Source organism: Microtus pennsylvanicus, chromosome 12 (assembly GCF_037038515.1).
Source record: "Microtus pennsylvanicus isolate mMicPen1 chromosome 12, mMicPen1.hap1, whole genome shotgun sequence".
Taxonomy (NCBI): Eukaryota; Metazoa; Chordata; class Mammalia; order Rodentia; family Cricetidae; genus Microtus; species Microtus pennsylvanicus.
Window position 1 is genome coordinate 5,691,531 of NC_134590.1, and position 20,058 is coordinate 5,711,588.

A 20,058-nucleotide genomic window follows, 5' to 3' on the forward strand; every position below is an offset into this window, starting at 1 on the left:
TGTGTATGGGTGTTCTTTTAAAATGAAGCTAATTCATCTCAATTCCCTTGAATTTTGTTTCTGATAGTAATGCCTTTTGTAGGAGGTGATACCTTATTTTCAATAGTCCTATGACCTCACAAGGACCTACAATATACAATCTTCCATGATGTATTTTACCCTGAAAATCATATTATAATCTTTCCATATATAGACTTTCATTGCCTTTCTGTCTTTCTTCCCCACAAAACTCAAATCCTGATTAAATCCAGTTTCTCAAGGGAGTTACAAGGGCATACACCAGTGACCCCAGCCACCTGGGAGCCCAGGCAGGAGGTCGCAGGCTGGGGACAGCCCAAGCCAGTAAATCTCTTTGAATAATAGATCCACTGGCTTAGCAGAAGGATGCTGGAGAGAGAGCTCATGGCCAATAACAGCACTGTACCAGACAGGCTGTGCGCCTGTGCCGCTGCTCTGGAGCTCTGGTCCTTTCCCATTCTCACCATCCTACAGTGACAGCGTCATCTGCTCACCTCTCCTTCATATACCCTCTAACTCTGTTTTTTATTTCATAATCAGATATCTAGATAAAATACTAGCCACAAACCTCCCACCAGTCCATCCCGCAGGTGCTGTCGTTGGAGCCCCGCTAATCTCCCGTGTCTGGTAGGGTGGTGCAGTGCTTTTCCCACTAAAGTAGCCCTGGATTTGCATCTCTACCCACTTCAGTGCACATCACAAGTAGAATTCCCTAGTGGTCATAGTATCCCTTTAGCATTCTTGTATTTCCTATCCACTTCCCATCCACTAGTCTGGCCTACAGAGTGAGTTCCAGGACAGCCAGAACTGCTAACAAAAGAAGCCAAATTGCCTTTAATCCCAGCACTTGGGAGGCAGAGGCAGGTGGATCTCTGTGAGTTCGAGGCCAGCTTGGTCTACAAGAGCTAGTTCCAGGACAGGCACCAAAGGTACAAAGAAACCCTGCCTCAAAACAACAACAACAACAAAAAAAAAAAACCCAAAAAACAAAAAAATAACAAAAAAACCCAAAACCAAAAAAAACCCACAACCAACAAAAGTGCTAGTTCTCTCTCCATTTATCCAATGAACATGGACTTTCTTCTGTGTCTTTTTCTAGTATTTTTTCTGACTGAATATTCTTCCAGCTTTTTAGAAGATTCATTTATTTTATATTTTTGAGTGCTTGAGTTCCAAACTTCTCCAAAAAGTACTTCCGTTAATCTGGTGCTTACTAGTGTTCATTGCCAATTTATTTCCAATATGAAAAATTAGAATGTTGGGGTACTAAATATGCTAATGATATGAATCTGTAGAAATAAGGGAAGAGAGGAGGGTTATGTTTGGGATAAAATCAGCATTCCTATTTAATAGGTATCATATCTTAGGTAGTTATGCAAATAAATTTCAATGTATACCTTCAAACACACACACACACACGTACAATGGGGACTATAAAGAGAATGTAGAAAATTCTAGTAGGTCTTAGAAATACTATGAAGTCTCATATCAGTGAAGTTACATGATATAAATTGCTCCTTAATTTCTCAAATGTATTTACTTACTTATATTTTCAATAAAATATTTTCTGTTTTATTTTGAAGTTGTAAAGGCAGTAAAAAGAACAATACTAAAACAGTACTTATTTTATATGTGTTTAGTGAGAATGAGCTTATACAACTAAGGTGTTAAGAACTTTAAAAACAAATGAGTTGAAAAATGCCCTTAGAACTCAGTTATAATTAAACTTACATTTTGCCGTTTCAGCAATGTGTGACCATTTTAGAACATCACCATATACACTAAAACCACTGTTTCCCTAACCTAAGTACTCATAATTTTATATAAATTTTTTTTGCAAAGAATCCTAATTCCAGAGCTGAGGATTACTTAAATTGAGAAATGCTGCAATAAGCCAAATGGTGTCTCTTTATAACAATATAACAGTGACTTAGCTATATCGTGTCTATAACAATATAACAGTGACTTAGCTATATGGTGTCTCTTTATAACAATATAACAGTGACTTAGCTATATCGTGTCTATAACAATATAACAGTGTTGACAGAAGTTGGTACCAGGGACCAGGATATTGCTGTGGCCATCCGAAACATGTTCTTTGTGGAGCAATATGGAAAACTTTGGAAAGTCCAAGGCCCTCCCCCTCCATCCAGGCCTAGGGATGTGTGTATCCAAATAGACTAGGGTCCCAAAAAGCCAGTACATGCAGTAGAAGCAGGTCCCAGTGCCATTATTGATGAGAATTTAGTTAAGAGAGTGCCATGAATCTCAGAAGAGACTTTGAGCTTTGAACTTTTAAACAGTCTTCAGACTGATAGACTCTGGGGACTTTTAAAGTTGGACTGGATGTCGTTTTGCACTATGATATTGTTACAAGCTATGGGGCCAGGAAGTGAAATGTGGTAACTTGAGCAAAACTGGCACCGTAGGTTTGGTAACTAAGAAAAGGCATAGTCATAGAATTCTGAGAACTAGGAATGCACTCTGCTTTACTGCTGAGAGTATCTCAGCCATTAGAACATTTGTCCTTTTAGTGCCAGCTATATCCCAGACATGAACTTATGGCCTCCATGTAAAACAGCAAAAAGGATGAGGCTGTTGCAATCCTTTGCAATAATCAAGCAATGAGGTGGGATTTGAAAAGCTAAGCTAATCTTATTCTTCTTACAACGTCATGGAGTGCATTTTCTTATTCGTTTGTGTGGTGTTACTCCAGACATTTTCCTTTTCAGTGTCATGAGTAGAATGCTCTGGGTTTTCAGACACAAAGTAGCTAGGCGGACATGTCTAATTTAGATCTACTAAGACCAAGTGTTGGTACAACACTCAGCTGAAGTGGGACATCTGCATCCCACTCCCTCTTCCCAAGTCTCAGGGACACCCGAGGGGAAGAGGGGGACTGAAGAGGGGTTGAAAGGATGTAAGGGCCAGAAGGCCAGAAGCATCAGGTGAAACAGTACTTTCTGGACATGACAGGGCCACCATGCTCATGAATCCACAGCAGCTGTGCTTGCCTCCACAAGACCTACACAAGAGTAACCTAGTAAATATTCCAACCTGGATTGGCCAGGGGTCTTGATAGCACCCCTCAAATAGCCGAGGAGCTATTGTCAGTTGATATAGGTAGAGTCCGTTTTAAGGGTGTGGCCCCTGGTATGTCAATCATGTTCTAGTAGATGGCTCCAAACCTACAACATAAATGCAGCAGAAAATGTACCAGAGGAATATTAAAAATTAATAACTAGAAAGAGGACATGGAGTTGGAAGGAATGGGGGAAGATGGATCTGGAAGGGGTTAGGAGGAAGAGTAGGGAATATGATCGGTATTCAGGTATGATAGTCTCAAAGAATTAATAAAATCATATTTTTAAAAAGGAAACACATTTGAAAGAGAACAGGCTTCTGTCTGGAGTGGATACGGGCAAGAGATAAGGGGATAAAAATCAAGATGACTCCCATATACAAACAAGCAACCCTGAAGACTACAAGAGAGCAGTTTAACGTTAAACTTTATAAAGTTAGGAGCCTATTAATTCTGTGATGTTTCCAAGACATCCAATTAGAGATTGGGTCCAATTATACACATGAGTTAGAACTTTTGAGGAACAGATCTTGGGTAAAGGTAAAATACTTAGTATCTCCCGCAACAGTGTGATGCTGATACACGCTGCTTAGATTATGTAAAAGATTACACTTTAAGTTACTCCGTGTCTTTTCCTAAAGTAATCAGCACTTTCACAGTCAGTATCTCATAGCAGTGAACACAGTTCCCTGCAATAAACGTGTGGGGGACGCAGAGCTCATTCCTTCAGGACCTGAGGCACTTAAATAAGCACACGTAAAGGTGTTGAAGACACAATCAAAGGAAAAGGATGGTGAGCTATCACAATCATGATACAAATCACCTGCTACAAAACAGAACCACACAAACACCAACTTTATCAACACCAGCCCAAAAGATGAACGTAACCACAGAAATGCATCTAGGACATAAGTGATATCTAATACCCATGTTTTGGAGTCTGGGGATGTTGGAGTCCTTCACAGTTAGCAGCGTCACATTAGCAGACAGAAGGCACAGAGTCAGAAGCATGCTAAGGTGGCTCCGGGAAGAGAAAGCTGTCCCTTGCACTGTGCGTTTGGCTGATTCTTTTCATGGTTCCACATCCTGTATGCGGAAACCATTTGCAGTTCCTGTGGCTCGCTTAATGCATCAGTTTTACAGATATCAAGAAATAGTACCTTCACTGCAAATAGAGGCGCCTTCCCAGCTTTGGTTATTTTAGACGCAGTGTACCTTCACTGCAAGCTGATTTTGAGAGTCACCATTTTACCATTGGACCACTTGCTCAAGGAAAGATGGTGCCTTTGATGCACCCTCTTTAGTGGGTTCTGACAGCTTCTAAGCACTAATGTGTATCCACGCTAATACAAAGTACTTAAGTCTACTCACCCTTTGGATTCTGTTGTTAAGAAATGGGTAAAGGTGAGAAAAGAGTCTCAGCCCTGAGAGAAGTGCGGGTTCTCATCCATTTGTGGATAATGAACAAAACACTCCAGCCAGAATACAGTGGCCATGAATGGAGGGCTGATGTCATTCTTTTTCATGTGGGGAATTTTGACAATGAATGGGTGCATTGATGTGTATTAGCAGAGGCAAAATTACTGCTGTTGAAATTCACTGCAAATAAAGATTCTTAAAACATAAAAGCATGAATAAATTTTATATTGATAATTTAGACATTTAAAAAATAATTCAAGCATAATTATTGTTTGTATATCCTCATGAGTGTTAACAATAAATTTAGTGATCTTTCTGCATGTAATATTCTGTAACTGTAGACTACTTGTTCATTTCCTGGCTGCCCAGACCTGAATAATCACACAGAAACTATATTAATTATAACAATGCTTGGCAAATGAATAAGGCGTATTCCTAGCTAGCTCTTATATCTTAAATTAACCTATTTCTACTAATCTGTGTATCACCACGAGGATGTGACCTACCGGTAAGGTTCCCATGGCTTCTCTCTCCTTCAGCAGCTACATGGCATCCACCTACTTGCTCTATATCTCTGCTCAGATTTCCAGTATGGCTTTACTCTGCTAAGCCATTGGCCAAAAGAACTCTTTTCATTAGCCAGTCAAAGCAACACACACAGGACTTCCCACATCACTATCATTTCACTGGTGTTTTTCTGAAATGGTCAATTTTTTTTAAAATGATTATTTGTGTTCATGAAATTCTGGATTTTCAAAATAACATATAAAGTTAAAATATTGAAACATGGACTGCAGGTGTTCAATGAAGATTACTCAAGGGACTAAGGAAAAAAATTGGATAAATTAATAATATTCTCAATTTTGATTAATTTTTTATATTTGACATAAAGATCTCTTCCCCTTTCCTTTCTCTTTTCTTCTTCCTTCTTCTCTATACATGTGCTGTGTGTGTGGTGTGTGGCGTGTGTGTGTGTGCGTGTGTGTGTGTGTGTGTACATGTGTGTACATCCTGTGAGTTCAAATGAACATCCTAATTTGGAAGGATTGTCATTTCATCAAGGTAAAGCTCTGATTGGAGAGAACGCTATAAACGTTGCCATTGGAAAGCCAATGCCTCTCCACTCTTTACTCCTTGAAACCTGTATCAGTATCTTATGTCCATGTTGTTTATAGTTCTTCAGCAAATATTCTAGAAAGTAGTTGGAAAATATCCTTAAAGATATGCTTTTGCTTTTATCTACATAGACAAGTGTGTGTGTGGGGGGGGGAAGATTGCATGATCATGAATTAAAAATGACCTAATAGGAAATGAAAACCTCCTGACAACAGTTTAACTGTGCAGCATTAACAATGCAAGTCTGCAGGTGTATTTGTTAGACCCCGGCCAGCAACCACAAAGGAGCTGAAGATTATGGTTTTTTTTTTATAGTGCCTGCCTGGGTACAAGGAAGGAGAGAGGAATATTTTTGGCAGACGTAGTTCAACACAATAAACTGTGTGCTTGTTCAATTAATGGAAATCCCGAGAAGCAGACTCCTGTCTGGGCCTCTGAACGGCTTCCTGGGCACCGGAGAGCTGAATCCCTAGGGCGCTCCCAACTCTGGGAAACCCCAGAACCCTCAAGTTGCCAGAACACACACACATCTCTGAAATTGGAGAACCTTGAGCTGGGAGCCTGTCCTGTGGTGTTGCTGTCATGGCTGCACCATGTCAGGGATAAAGGCTGGGCCCTGAAGGTCACTGCTACCTCCTGCCAGCCTAAATGTGGAGAATAGCACAAATCTCTGCCTCAGAGAAACAAGCATACACATCTTCTGCCAACCAAAGAGCGACAGAAGATGGTTTCTACCCTGGCTCTACCTAACAAGACTTTCGGGACCTCTACAGGACCTGTTGGAATCCAGACTGCTAGCTACAAATGGGTCAGGACTGGAAATTTAACTTTGAGGTTTCTTTCACACAAGAATGTTATACAAAAGGGTCAAATAATATCCAATGAGACTACTCACAGTATTTCACACAACTATAGACGGGCAAGACTCTTATTCTGGTGGGGAAAAGAGGTTGGACAGGACACCAACTAAACTTGACCTTGGTTAGAAGAGACAGCCTGCATGTGTGCCATGAGGTGAGCATTGTTTCATTAGAAACATAAACCAGCGTATTAATGGTCAAAGTCAGACATCTGTGTGGTTACAGTGTATCTAGATTTTTAGTAATATTTCTTCTTAGTTGCCTGTGTCATGAGATGAACTTCAGAATCATCATCAAAGCAGCATGGTGATTAAATTAATTTATAAATAACGGAAAGACTAGAAGTTGCTAATTGGTGTTCAGTGTTCTTACATCTTGTTATCACACATGAGGTAACAATTCATAGTTTATCCTGACTGTGTTGTGTAATAAGCCCGACAAGAACACTGATTTTTGAGAGTAGCACAAAGTATTGTTTGCTGGGTGTTCACACTAGCCAGGACACTACAGCTAACTCCTTCACTTCTTCAGATGAGCCAGTCAGGCTGTTTGGCCTCTGGTGTGAGTGTGCAGAAACTGACACTAAAGAGTGTGTACAGTTGTGAGTACAGACTGGTGAGGAGCAGGCTTAGATTCTTAGCAAAAACCGTATCGAGGAAGAGCTGGCAGAGGCAGGGAGAGTGCAACCCAGAGTCGGGAGAAACTGACCAGTGGTCTGCCTGCCAAAAAACCCAGGCGTTGGCATTTTATCAGTTATTCCCTGGGACCTCAGGGCTTGGCCCACCGTTGGCAGGACTTTCTTTAAAGTGAGTGATCAGTTCCTGTAGCTGCTATCACTTGTCTTCTCTTGAGAAGGAAACCTGAGTCCTGTACTTACAAGCCCATCATTTCCCTCTGCACTGTTTGTTAGATGCCAGCCCGCCTGACCCCTTCCTCTCCCTCTGCTCTCATTGCTGGGATAAAAGTACCAAGTACTACAGTGGGGTTCAAATACTAACACATGTAACAGGATGGTTTAAACAGCACCTTTAAAATGGTTCCATTCGCTAACTTTGTGTGGGATGGGCAAGCAGGTAGAGGTTCGAGGACAACTGGCTCGCGTTGGTTTTCTCTTTCCACCATGCAGACCCCAGCATTCAAACCAGTGTCATCAGGCTTGGCAGCAATTTCCTTCCTTTGTATGAGAAGCCATCTCAGCAGCCTGCATCTTTTTCTTTCTGCTTTAAAGCAACATAGTGCAAAGTGGGTCCTTAGATATCATCCTCAGAGACATGGGAGTAGATAGCTTCAGCAACAATGTGGTAGGAGCGCAGAGTGAGCATGTGAATGTATGGAAGGGTTGATAGCCCTACCCTAGATTTCACTGACACTTCAGGGTAGCATTGCTTTCTTTAGTCTGGGACCACATGTTCCGAGAGTATTGATAGACTGGAGTATATTCAGAGGAAGTAGCACAGATGGAGATGGGACTTGAAGCTGTGCTGTGACAAATGGCTTGAGGACATTGGTGATATTTGTGACGGAAGAACAGACTTTGGGGGAAGTAATGAAAGCTGACTTTCCGAGATTCGCTTGGTCCTTTGAAGGATTTCAGACTCAATGGTTTATCATAACAAAGGGGAATACTTTATATGGGTTATCCTTGAAGGCAGGGCCAACAGAAGTCATTGGTAACCATGGAGAGACGACTATCTTTGTTAGAATCATGGTATTTCTACTCTCAAAGCTGCCCACTAACAGAATGATCTGGCCTGCTCTTAGTGAGATGTGATATTTGAAGTAACATAAGCAGAAAAAAAACCCAAGCATCTGATGGAGATACTTTACAGAAAATTAAAGATTAGATGGAGGAACGTACTAGGCAAAATAGAAAGCTACATCCAAGTCACCCTGCAAGCTTCTCATTACCTAACAGTATACTTCACATCGATAGAGAAAGCCACACTCTTCTTTGGGTTTTGGTTCAATTGAGCCCTAAGTGGTCAACAAATCTATAAATTTAACAGATTAAATTTGGAGATTCTGAAAAAAAAATTTGGAGATTCTGGTTTGCTTATTCGTCCAGCCAACTGGGCAAAACCAGGAAACCCCAATGTTTCTGGTATGCAACACCAACATTTTATGGGTATACCATGAGATACAGAAGCAAGAAGATCCCCTCACTTTCTTTATGGGTATACCATGAGATACAGAAGCAAGAAGGACCCTCTCACTTTCTTTATGGGTATACCATGAGATACAGAAGCAAGAAGGCCCCTCCTCCTTTTTTGTGGGTATACCATGAGATACAGAAACAAGAAGGTCCCTCTCACTTTCTTTGACCTTTAGAAGCACACTTTGACCATGTGAGGGGTCGCCCTGTTGAGGTTGCTTTTTAAAAGCATGCTAATTTATCATTGTTGGCCGACTGAAGGATTCCCAGGTTAGTAGTATTTACTCCTCTCTTGGTACTGAGCATCTTCTGATGGTGTGGCGTACTTTGAGCCTTGTTCTAGTGCATGAATGTGCTCTGTGAGTGATCAACCTATGCTTTCATGAATTTATCATCAGATTGTAAAAACTGGATCTTGTAACTGGGGGAAGAACAGACGTATACCTAAAAGAACCCCCAGTCTGTCACAGATAGAGTCTGTCTACATAGTATATTGATAGATGAGAAATTCAAGCTCCAATAGATGGAATGACTTACTATTCTCATGTGCCCTGAGGAAAATTTGAGTAGTTGGCTTTTGTCTCTTGATCTGCAGCTCACGGATGTCATTTGAAGCTGCATTCTGAATGTTCCATCCCTTCTTCTTCCTCTTCCCTGTCCCATCTGCTCCCCACTTCTCTCCCCATCTTGTTCTGGTCTTTCACACCTTTCCTAATGATTTTATTGGCATGTAAACTAAAAGCATTAGGTGGGATTCCAGAGTGCCATCTTCCTTGTCTGTGCTGTGTGCTGAAGTCTGGACTGCTTTTGAATCTTGACAGTGCTGCATACGATGCTGTCCTCGACAGAAATGTGGCCATTAAGAAGCTCAGCCGACCCTTCCAGAACCAAACTCATGCCAAGAGAGCTTACCGGGAGCTGGTCCTCATGAAGTGTGTGAACCATAAAAACGTGAGTTTCCATGTTGGTTTTGAACCCCTGGCGGCAGGAGGTTGTGAGACAAGAGGAAGAACACAAGTGCCACTCCAGGAGGGAAGCTTGCTTTGTCGTCTCTGTCTCTTAAGGTTGTTTATTTTGCCCATATGCTGCATTTGGTTTAATTGTCATCATGGTAGCTTCCTGCTTAAAAAAATTATCCGAAAGCCATATGGCATGGAGGAGATAAATGTGACTGATATTTTGTCCCTGTTATGAAATTAACCTTATTTGGTCGTCATGCTCAAAATTAACCCAGGAGCCTCATGCTTTTCAATCAAGCTAAAGCTCCTAAACAGACACAACTCACAGGGAAATCTTACAGGACAAAGCATAAGTTCATAATAAAAGGCAGAAGATTCTCAGTCGCTGTTTTGTCTGCTGTGTGCTTCAGCTGGAGTCAGGCAGGAGCTTCAGCTGCTGAGGGCTTGGGAAGCAGCAGGTGCAAACACATGGAAAGCTCTTCAGAGCAGGGACCACCCAGAGCCTTTGCTTAGTGCATCCAGGTGGCATCAACTATCGCTTCAGAGGCCATGCTTCCTAAATCTCAGGGGAGGACCTTCATCCTTGAGCCCCGTCTCTTCTTTGTAAGGAGAAATCAAAGAAAATTATTTAACCTGATGGTGATGATTCATAACTCATAACAAGTTTATGAGGCACATTTTCTTATGCACAAATATGTAATAAATTATATATCTTTAAGAATAAAACAAAAAATAACAGCTATCACTTGTTCATGCTAAGTCCTGAAATATAAATACACACAGCATATATGAAGTTATCACTGTATTTTGTGAGATCATACAGCAAATGATCAACTACCAGAGCAGTAAGCGGCAAATGTGTGTTTGGTAGAAAGAGATTTATAATACAATGATAGTGACTTTCTCACTCTATTGTTCTACTCCCATGACAGACTGACTCCCTCTCTCTCTCTCTCTCTCTCTCTCTCTCTCTCTCTCTCTCTCTCTCTCTCTCTCTCTCTCTCTCTCTCTCTCTGTCTCTCTCTGTCTCTCTCTCTCTCTGTCTCTCTGTGTGTGTGTGTGTCTCCCCCCTCTCTGTCTCTCTGTCTCTCTCCCCCCATCTCTTCTCTCCTGCTTCCTTTTTCTCTATCCCTTCCTCTGGCACGCCCCTCATATGACCTTTAAATCAGATCATTTGTATACTGTTGAGTTGTTTGGGGCCAATGACACCTGAATTCACTCTTTTGGATTAATTACATTTAATGTGCTGGACAGATTTCTAGATAGTTAAGACTGTTGAGGATTACAAAGGGGGAGAACCAGAGCAATTTCCTCCCAGAGGAGCCTGGGTTTTCTATGAAAGGGAAGGCTCCATAAAAGAGGCAGAAGCATTTCAAAAGGCTGATCCCTGTGGGATGTGATGGGATAGGCAGAACAGGAAGGGCTCATGACTCATCACTGACATGGCCATGCAAAGAGCATGAGACATCTAGAAGGAATCTAGAGGTTATGGGAAACTGACTCTTAGGAAGAGACACTGTATAAAAGCCATGAAGTCTCTTGCTGTGTGGCACACTGGTCACATGACCAGGGTGGCAGATTACTGTGTTAGGAAGGAGGATGAAACAAACCCCTGAGCAGAGAACAACATACGGATGCAAGCAGGGAAGCAATGGTGTAGAAAGATTTCTACACATGAATTTGTATCTACTTAATCATACTTGCAGACCCTGTGATGATGGAAGCTACAAAATAATCCCACATTAATTCAGAATTACTTATAATAAAGTATAATAGTCCTAGATCACAGTCCTCTGCATGAATGGGGAACAAGAACTGAATCTATCAGCCAGAAGCAAGAACCAGAAGCAAGAGGGTAAGGGCACGCCTTACAGCTGCATTTATAGTATAAGAGACCACACCCAAGTGGGCTGGTATCTTAAAGGCTGTTGGCTGAAGGAGCTCCCACAGAAACCCTGGTGAGCAATATCTTATGGAGAAATTCCAAATTGCTTGGCCAACTTGAATAAAAAGCATATCCCATGGTGTGGTTTGGATGTATTTCAACTGTCTTTTCTAAATGCTCACATGTTAAAAGATTGGTCTCCAGTGCTGTGATATGAAAGGTGGTTCATCCTTCCAGAAGAGGGAACCTTCAGATGGCTTAGGGTCTTCAGAGACTTGCCTTTAAAAGGACTAGGGAGTGCTCATCGTACCTCTGAGATTTCTCATGTCACATGAGAGTGACATGTCAGTGTGAGCCCGCACACTGTCCAGCTTCCTGCTTTGAGAGATGATCATCTTTCTCTCCCTCACAAGCTACCTCCAGAGCGATGCTAACACTGGCACCTACGTCCTTGAACTCCCACTGTAGTGACTAATAGCCTTGCCACGAAGTTAGTCTGCCTTCAGCATTGTCTGGTAGTAGCAGAAAACAGTTGAGTATTTGCCCTGCTGTTGACTGCAACAAAGGGAATTCACAGCAACTGCTCCTTAAGGAAAATAAAGATTTTCAAATTGCTATAACAATTTATATCAGTCCTACAACCTGCTTTTTATGTATGTGTCTGTGCATGTATGCTTACAAGCTTATAGAAATTCTTTTTAACAAAGAGAGAGCTTCCCTCTGACCAGCTGTAGTTCTTCACTGATACTCAAAGCAAAAGGAAAGGCTATGTGAATACGGAGTTCTGTTAATCCTGGGGAAAGTGAAGAAACACAATGAAGCAACCCCATTCAACCTTTAATAATAAGAAAATCCATTTAGAAGATAACTCAATTCCAGGAAGTGATGATTGTTGAGATTGCGGGGTTGTGACAAGTGCTGACTCATGTCTGTGCCTCACAAGACTTGATAATAAAACAACCGAGTCAGGTTCCTACTGGAAAATGCTACAAGGAAGTGGAGGTGTCTGTGATGACCTCATTCTGATGTTGAGCTGTTTGTAGGGCTTTTGCCAAGTGGGATCAGCACTGCATCAGGAACAAATGAGCTTCTAGCTGGGACTTTAGGAGGCTGGAGATGTGACTCCATGGTTTAGAACATGGAATGCTCTTCCAAAGGAGCTGGGTTTAATTCCTGTATCCCCGTGGTCACTCAGAGCTATCTGTAACTCTGGTTTCAAGGAATCTGAAGTCTTTAGCTTCTGAAATAATCAGACATCCCCACAGTGCAGACATACATTTAAGCATAGTACTCATATACATAAAATAAAATAAATAGAGCTGGGCAGTGGTGGGACACACCTATAATCCCAGCACTCGGGAGGCAGAGGCAGCCTCTGTGAGTTCGAGGCCAGCCTGGTCTACAAGAGATAGTTCCAGGACAGGCTTCAAAGCTACAGAGAAACCCTGTCTTGAAAAAAAAAACAAAAATAAAACAAAATAGAATAAATCAATCTTTGAATGGGTTGGTAGGAAGAATTGAAATCTATGAGGTAAGAACTGAGGTGAAATACAAAAGAGATATCTAAGAAGGTTATGAAATGAGCCTATAGGAAAATGGGAAATAAGAACACAGACAAAGAAATGTATCAGGAGACACGGGCTTTGAAAGTGGTTTGTAATGTCGCTTTGTAGACTAGTTTACCACCTGATGATGGGAGTTGGTATTATCCAGTCCTCAAAGGGTGCATGCATGCAAGTGTGTATAATTGTGCTCCCTGTGTATAGTCCAATTTGGCTAAAAAAGAAAACCTCTCTGATAAAATGTTACTTTATGAGACTTCTATGATATGAGACAAGTAAATGATGATCCTATGACAACTATTGTACATATACTTTGCTCCATCTGAGCTGTTATTAAGTATACAGAATTAAAAGCATCTTAAAAGTTTAACAAAAGCGTTGAATGTTCTGTGACGTTTTCTTAATAGTTTATGCAAACAACCACAATGAAAAATTCCACAATATGGCACATTTTCCAGTTATTTAGAATTGTGTTATTTAGACGACTTTATATGTTCAAGTGCCACTTACGAACTTTATGAAAAGCCATTGAATTTGTTTGTGCCCTGAAGTTGTTTAACTATCAAGCTAAGATTTTTGTAAAGTAGATTTCTAGTCACATCTGCATTTTAAGTAGAATATCCTCATTTGTTTATATTTTCATTTCCACTGACACTCCGATGTATAATATTTAAATGGGAAGACATATGGGGTTATTTATACATATAATTTATGTGGAATTGAGATAAATGTGGGTTTTTAGATTGACTTACTTTATCACATAATTCCCCAGATCACTGAAATAAGAGAGTAAATGGTTAGGACTGAATTTTGCTAACTCTTCAACTTGCTTTTTGCCAATTTATTGTTGATTTTGTGCACAGTACACCTCCCCACCCATAGCGCAGGGATATTGGTTGAGGCCGTATTTAAACAGGATGGGACTTTTTCATTTGGAGGAACAATGGTCCCTTCAAGGTTTTAGTGAGGATTTCCTCGTCTTTCTCCTCTTGGTGACTTTGCCCTTTGTGAATTCACCACCTCGCAGCTTGTGTGTGATCACGAAGCCACAAGAAGGAATACAATGCATAGGTCTTGTCTGGCTTGGTCCTGGCTCTGAATTGACGTTATAATTTCATTAGTAGCCTTCAGACAGGTTTTGTGTTCTCTCTGATTCCACTTTTCTGTGCTATGAGGCCATCCAGAAGAATTTCCCATCTTTTCTGTTTCCATCATGGCTTTCTTTATTGACAGTCTTACACTGGGAATAAATACACTCATGCTTTAAAAATAATTAACTTTCTGCCTTATTTCTTTTCTTTGTCTCTTTCATGCTCTGTCTTCCAGATTATTAGCTTATTAAATGTTTTCACACCCCAGAAAACGCTGGAGGAGTTCCAAGACGTGTAAGTAATAAAACAAGAGAAGTAATGAAGGAAGGTTGAGCCCCACCCTCACTCAGATAACTCCAGGGGAATGGCAAAAATAATAGCAATAGAAACAAAAAGGATGAAATTCCTTGCAAAGATCGAAGAGACCTAAGGGATAGGACCCAGGGAAGGAGGCAGCAGTATGCAGTGCAGATTCCACGGTGGTGTGACCTCCTGAAGGACACTCCTGCCTCCTTCTGGCCCACGTGGTTTGTTGTTCCACACTCTTGGAATATCAGGAAAGTAAGAAAGCCATATTAATTATTTGCTCATTGTTTCTGTGAGTTTCCAGGATGGGTCAGTTCCTTTTGAGAAATATTAACAAAAAATATGCTGCAATTTTCTTTGTTCTTTTCCACCTGTCTTTGCAGGGCCTTTAATTTTGTGAAAAATGACTCTTTCTAGAAAGTCAGTGACAAACTGACTGAGGGGCAGTTATTCGGGGCACAGTTTTTCTTCCACAGCTGCAGCACACTTTAGAAACCCCTGTCCTGATTCCTTTCCTTGTTTGTAATCATAATACTTAGGAAAGCGTTGGGGAAATATAGGGAAAGTATGATCAATAAAGGTGAGAGAACAGATGGCCATGAACCACATACTAATTAGTGACGCTGCTCTCTGCCTGTGGGTTGCCGCTGCAGCTGTCAATCATGGCGTACTTGGAATTTCCCCATCTTCTCGCAAGCAATCACAGAGCTTGGAAGTTCAATAAAACATAGACGAAGTACAGGATTCCAACAGTGTTGGAAGGTCATGCTAGACCTCTCTTCTGGAACTAAGGTTGTGGATTTGTGGATTTGCCTTCTAGTTACTTAGTGATGGAACTGATGGATGCCAACTTGTGTCAGGTGATTCAGATGGAATTAGACCATGAGCGGATGTCCTATTTGCTGTACCAGATGTTGTGCGGCATCAAGCACCTCCACTCTGCTGGAATTATCCACAGGGTAAGATCACTTGCTTTAGAACTGCAATGTACTGACTACCGCAGAAGAGAAAAAAACAGCTTTGAATTATCTTCTCGGGGAGAATTAGCACCCGGCTGACTGATGTGTGGAAGGGACTTCTATGTGTGCTCTGGGAGAATTTGAGTTTGTATTTTTGGTCACTGAAAGTCAACTTCTGAAGAGTCTTGTTTTCCTAGCCCACTGACAATGGGAGTTGGATGAGTAGCTGAAATAATACTTCTCATTTCCAGTTCCTTTCTGGAAATACAAAGATTTTATAATAATACAGCTGCCCCCATGTATTCCCCTGTCAGGCCTAGAAATGACATTTACCCTTAAAGGTTTATGTTGTTCTAAAGAGAAACCTAAGAGATGACAAGAAATGACATGTTATTTTCACCAATGTGAGCCTAAATAATAAAATTGACGATAAAGTCTTCTTCTGAACTTAAAATATTTTATTAGGAATTTTTTTTAAAAAAAAATCTAAAACTACGTGTGACGTGTCACAGTGGTCCTGTGCTTCACACAGGGTCCCGGGGGCAGGCTGGCTGTTGCAAGGCTGCCTTGTGTAGCGTTAGGGAAGAAACTGCGGTCCCTGTAGATACTCACTTTCATTTTCTTCCCTGTTTCTGTCTTCAGGACTTAAAACCCAGTAACATAGTAGTCAAGTCTGATTGCACACTGAAGATCCTTGACTTCGGACTGGCCAGGACAGCGGGCACAAGCTTCATGATGACGCCGTATGTGGTGACGCGATATTACAGAGCCCCTGAGGTCATCCTGGGAATGGGCTACAAGGAGAACGGTAGGGATGTTTCCGGAAGAGCGAAGCGGGCTTCATGCTTTAGATAACCGAGAGGCATGCTTGTTGTAACATAGATGACTTCTTTTGAAAAGGAGCTTGCCTGCTCTTCATTTTCAGAGTTCTCTTAGATACCATTGGGGGGAGGGCATGGGGTGTGAAGGATGTGAAGGGGCGCTTCTGAGAGGCAGACTTAGCTGCAGGAACGCTAAAATGTGATAGCAGAAAAGACTTGCAAATAGGGCTCGCTCAATTAAGCAGTCAAGCGGCTGCTGATTGGCACACAGGCTTCAGAGAGGGAGAATCACTGCTAACTGCCCGACTCTGGCTTTTGTGTAAAATCTCAGGTTAATAGCTCTGGTCCTCAGAAAAGATGCACAAAGAGATTACAGAATCCTGGATCAAGTCAAGTTAGCATCATTCAAACTATAACCTTCTTGTTCATATGTCAAATCCTCTGTAAGTAATATTTAGTGTAGTACTATCTAGTAAATCTTAAATAAATTCAAAAGGCCATATAAAGGAAAAAACATTAAATTTTACATTATTTCTTTGACAAGAAAGTCCGTCTAATATACATGAACATGTTGAAAGACACAGAAAGATATTTGAAATTCAAATTGAATTTTGATTGATTAAAATAGAGGGTTATAAAGTACGTCTTAGAAAGCCTTGTGATCTATCATTGTGTCTGGAATACCTATTATAAAGAGTCATGTTGAAAACCATATCGAATATTCTGAGAAGTTAGATTTGTATATGTGCCCTGAATGCCGGTTTTTATGTTTTATATGTTTAATCTCTAGAGATCTATTTTCACACATTTCATCAAAACAACTACTATGGCGGTTTTGAGTATAATTCCCGCAGAGGGCATTTGTGAGCCTTTGAAGTGAAGAGCAATCATTTGCATCCTTCAGTCTAGTGGACGTTGTTACATTGCTGTCTTTGTCAGCCCTGAAGCAGGCCAGGTTCACTTGGACAGCCACTGCCAGAGCTGTATCACCTTCTGACTTATGTTAATGGAGCCCTCCTCCTCTTTCTCCCGAGTGAAACCCAAGGAGGTTCAGTTAGAGAGAAGTCCAAAACTGAAGGCCAGAGTTACCAATAATGTATTGTATATTTTAAGGGGAAGAGTTGGAATGACCCAAGCCAAGGCATTGATAAATGTGTGCGGTTTGGGATATGCTGACTACCTGATTTGATCATTACACACGGTGTGCACGCAGCAACTACCCTTAAGTATGATTACTGTGCCTGACAAAAACTGGGAGGGGTGAGGACGGACAGAGCCTGGAAGTCTGAGTTTGCCTGGTCTGTGTATTTAGATCTTTGTCCCGCAGACAGAAGGTGATCAGTCCTGTTCCTTTCCTTATTTGAGAGGTCTACAGAACAATGAAAAGCCTTCATTTCTGTGCACGGAGGTGCGCCTCATACCCTTGTGCCATGTTCTGTCTCAGCTGAGGGTGGTTATCATGCAGAAGACAAAACAGCTTGTCCTGCTTCAGGCATGCCCCTCCCGTGCACCTCACCCCTCCTTCCACCCCTTGGAGCAACTCTGCCCAATGTTTCTGTTTCAGAATCCCCTTGGCATTGATACATGAGAAACAGCGAGAGAGAAAAGGTCCATAGGAGAGTGTTGGTTAACAAACAGGACGATCAGGACACACACAACGAGCACTTGAGTCTTAACACCTTTTCTACATTTTTCACTTTTCAACATCCCCTTTGTGCAGATGCTAATTTATCAGTTTTTTCAAACTATTTCAGATAGAAGTTAGAGCTGATGCTTATCTTAAAGAATAATTTCTGGGTGAAAAATCAGCCCTGTGACACGGGAATTGCAGCCCCTCACCACAAAGCTCGCCAACCATTTCCCAGTCTCTCGGATTTGGTTGAATGAACTTTTATTTGGGACAAAGGGTATTCTCTTGCTGCCCACTGCACACAACTGCACAAAACAGGAAGTGAACACAGTCACCCTACATGGATGAATCTAGCAAATGCTATCAAAACCGTCTCCAAGACCTTTAGTTGACGCCTGCCTGGAGATACTGTTGGTTTAGTGAGTGTTCTTTTCCTGTCCAGAACACCAACAACTCCTGTCAGTGAAGATGCAGTTTGGGCATCCATACAGTCCTCTGTTTTACACACGAATTTGAGCGCTCACTGTAGAGCCTGCGTGATAACACAATGTGGATTTTAACTCACATTCAGGCACCTTAGGTGGAATGTGAGAGTCTTATCTTCCAGTCCCCAGAGCCAGTGACCTCAGTTAACCTTGCTTTCCTCCTCTGTCTTCACGCCCTCTCTCCTGTTCTAGTGGACATATGGTCTGTGGGATGCATCATGGGAGAAATGGTCCGCCACAAAATCCTCTTTCCCGGAAGGGACTGTATCCTTATACCTTTGGCTTCACCTGTTTCCGTTTCTCTCCCTTTAAACTCGTAACGATTTTCCCAGCAGAGGAAAGACAGAAGCAGGAAGTTGGGTAAGTGGAGCGCTTCTCACAAGGAAGTGACGATTTCTATACCCTCACCAGCACTGCAGACACCTACCACAATAACTTCTGCTAATTAATTTTCCAATAGACTTTTTCTTCTTAAACCACTTTCTTTCCTAGAAGCCAAAATAGGAACATTGTTTCTCAGAATTAATGGATACTACCAGACTCTAAATGAAAAACAAACAAAACAACAACAAAAACATAATTAGCAAAAGGATTCACTTATTTTCAAGTCATTTCCCATTTTCTTTCTAATGCTATTTATGATCCACAACATTCGAGTATGATTTCCCTACTCACTCTCCCTGACATTCAAGCTTTAGTCTAGGGACCTGTACAAAGACAGGTTTTACTAGGCCACTGCAACACGCATGACCCCAGTAAATCGTGAACCTTCACCCTTAGAAACTCTATTAATCAAATGAACAGAGGCCAGGTGACTTTAATAGGGCTTCATTTGCTTGAGTTTGAGATGTTGAGCTTTGGTAGATAAATAGGTTATTATGGGGCTCAGTGGGTGGAGTGCCTACTGCACAGGAGTGAGCACCTGAGTTCAAAGCCCTAGCACGCTTGTGAAAGCCAGGTGCAGAAGCACACCTCTGTAACTGCAGTGGTGGGGCAGACCTCCCTGCCAGCCAGCCTAGCCAATCAGAGAACTCCAGGTCTCCTGACTGAAAACCCAAGGTGGAGTGTGACGTTGGGGGGCCACACCTGACAATGACCTCTGACCTCCGCCTGCACCTACACACTTGAGCATGCACACATAAAGATTAGGGCATTGATTTTCCAGCTAAGGTTCTTATAGGACTGTGTACAAATGAACATTACATAAGCAGAAGAATTTCTTCAGTGACCAGAGGTTGACTCCCTAGTGAAAGGACACATTTGTGTTTATGACATGTAGGAAATAAGCTTCACATATTAACAGGAGAACATCCTTTGACGAGCGCACAACAGCTTGCTGATGGATGCTAGTGCCAACTATGGTCGACACGAACTGATAACTTCAATAACGGTACAGTGTTAGCTCATAAGAATTGTTAAATAAGAGGTTTTGGATTTTGTCAATAAGAAACATGGCAGATTATTACTCATTTTATTTGAGAAAGTTCTATTAAGTAATCCCTTTATTATGTAAGAAAGATTATAATTTCATTTCAACATAAAAAGAAAGGTTACAGTTCAAAACTTATGACTCGATAAGAAGCTAATAGCAAATGGGCATTCACGCCTTCTGCTGGATATCGGTGTGATAGTTGCTGAGTCCCAGCATTAACGCAAAGTGCTGGTCTCTTCTAGCCCTTCAGTGGTAAAGACCCTGGACAATGCGTTACTTCT

General features: G+C 41.5%; 1 protein-coding gene across 12 annotated transcripts in view; it reads left to right on the forward strand.

Moving 5' to 3' along the window:
• Mapk10 (mitogen-activated protein kinase 10) overlaps positions 1 to 20,058 on the forward strand; it is a 274,012-nt gene that overhangs the window by 189,438 nt on the left and 64,516 nt on the right. For all 12 annotated transcript variants that reach the window (XM_075943979.1, XM_075943981.1, XM_075943972.1 and 9 more), the window contains 5 exons: positions 9,469 to 9,598; positions 14,380 to 14,438; positions 15,271 to 15,409; positions 16,052 to 16,217; positions 18,538 to 18,609. In XM_075943979.1, the coding sequence (XP_075800094.1) occupies positions 9,469 to 9,598; positions 14,380 to 14,438; positions 15,271 to 15,409; positions 16,052 to 16,217; positions 18,538 to 18,609 (566 nt within the window). The remainder of the gene's footprint in view (positions 1 to 9,468; positions 9,599 to 14,379; positions 14,439 to 15,270; positions 15,410 to 16,051; positions 16,218 to 18,537; positions 18,610 to 20,058) is intronic.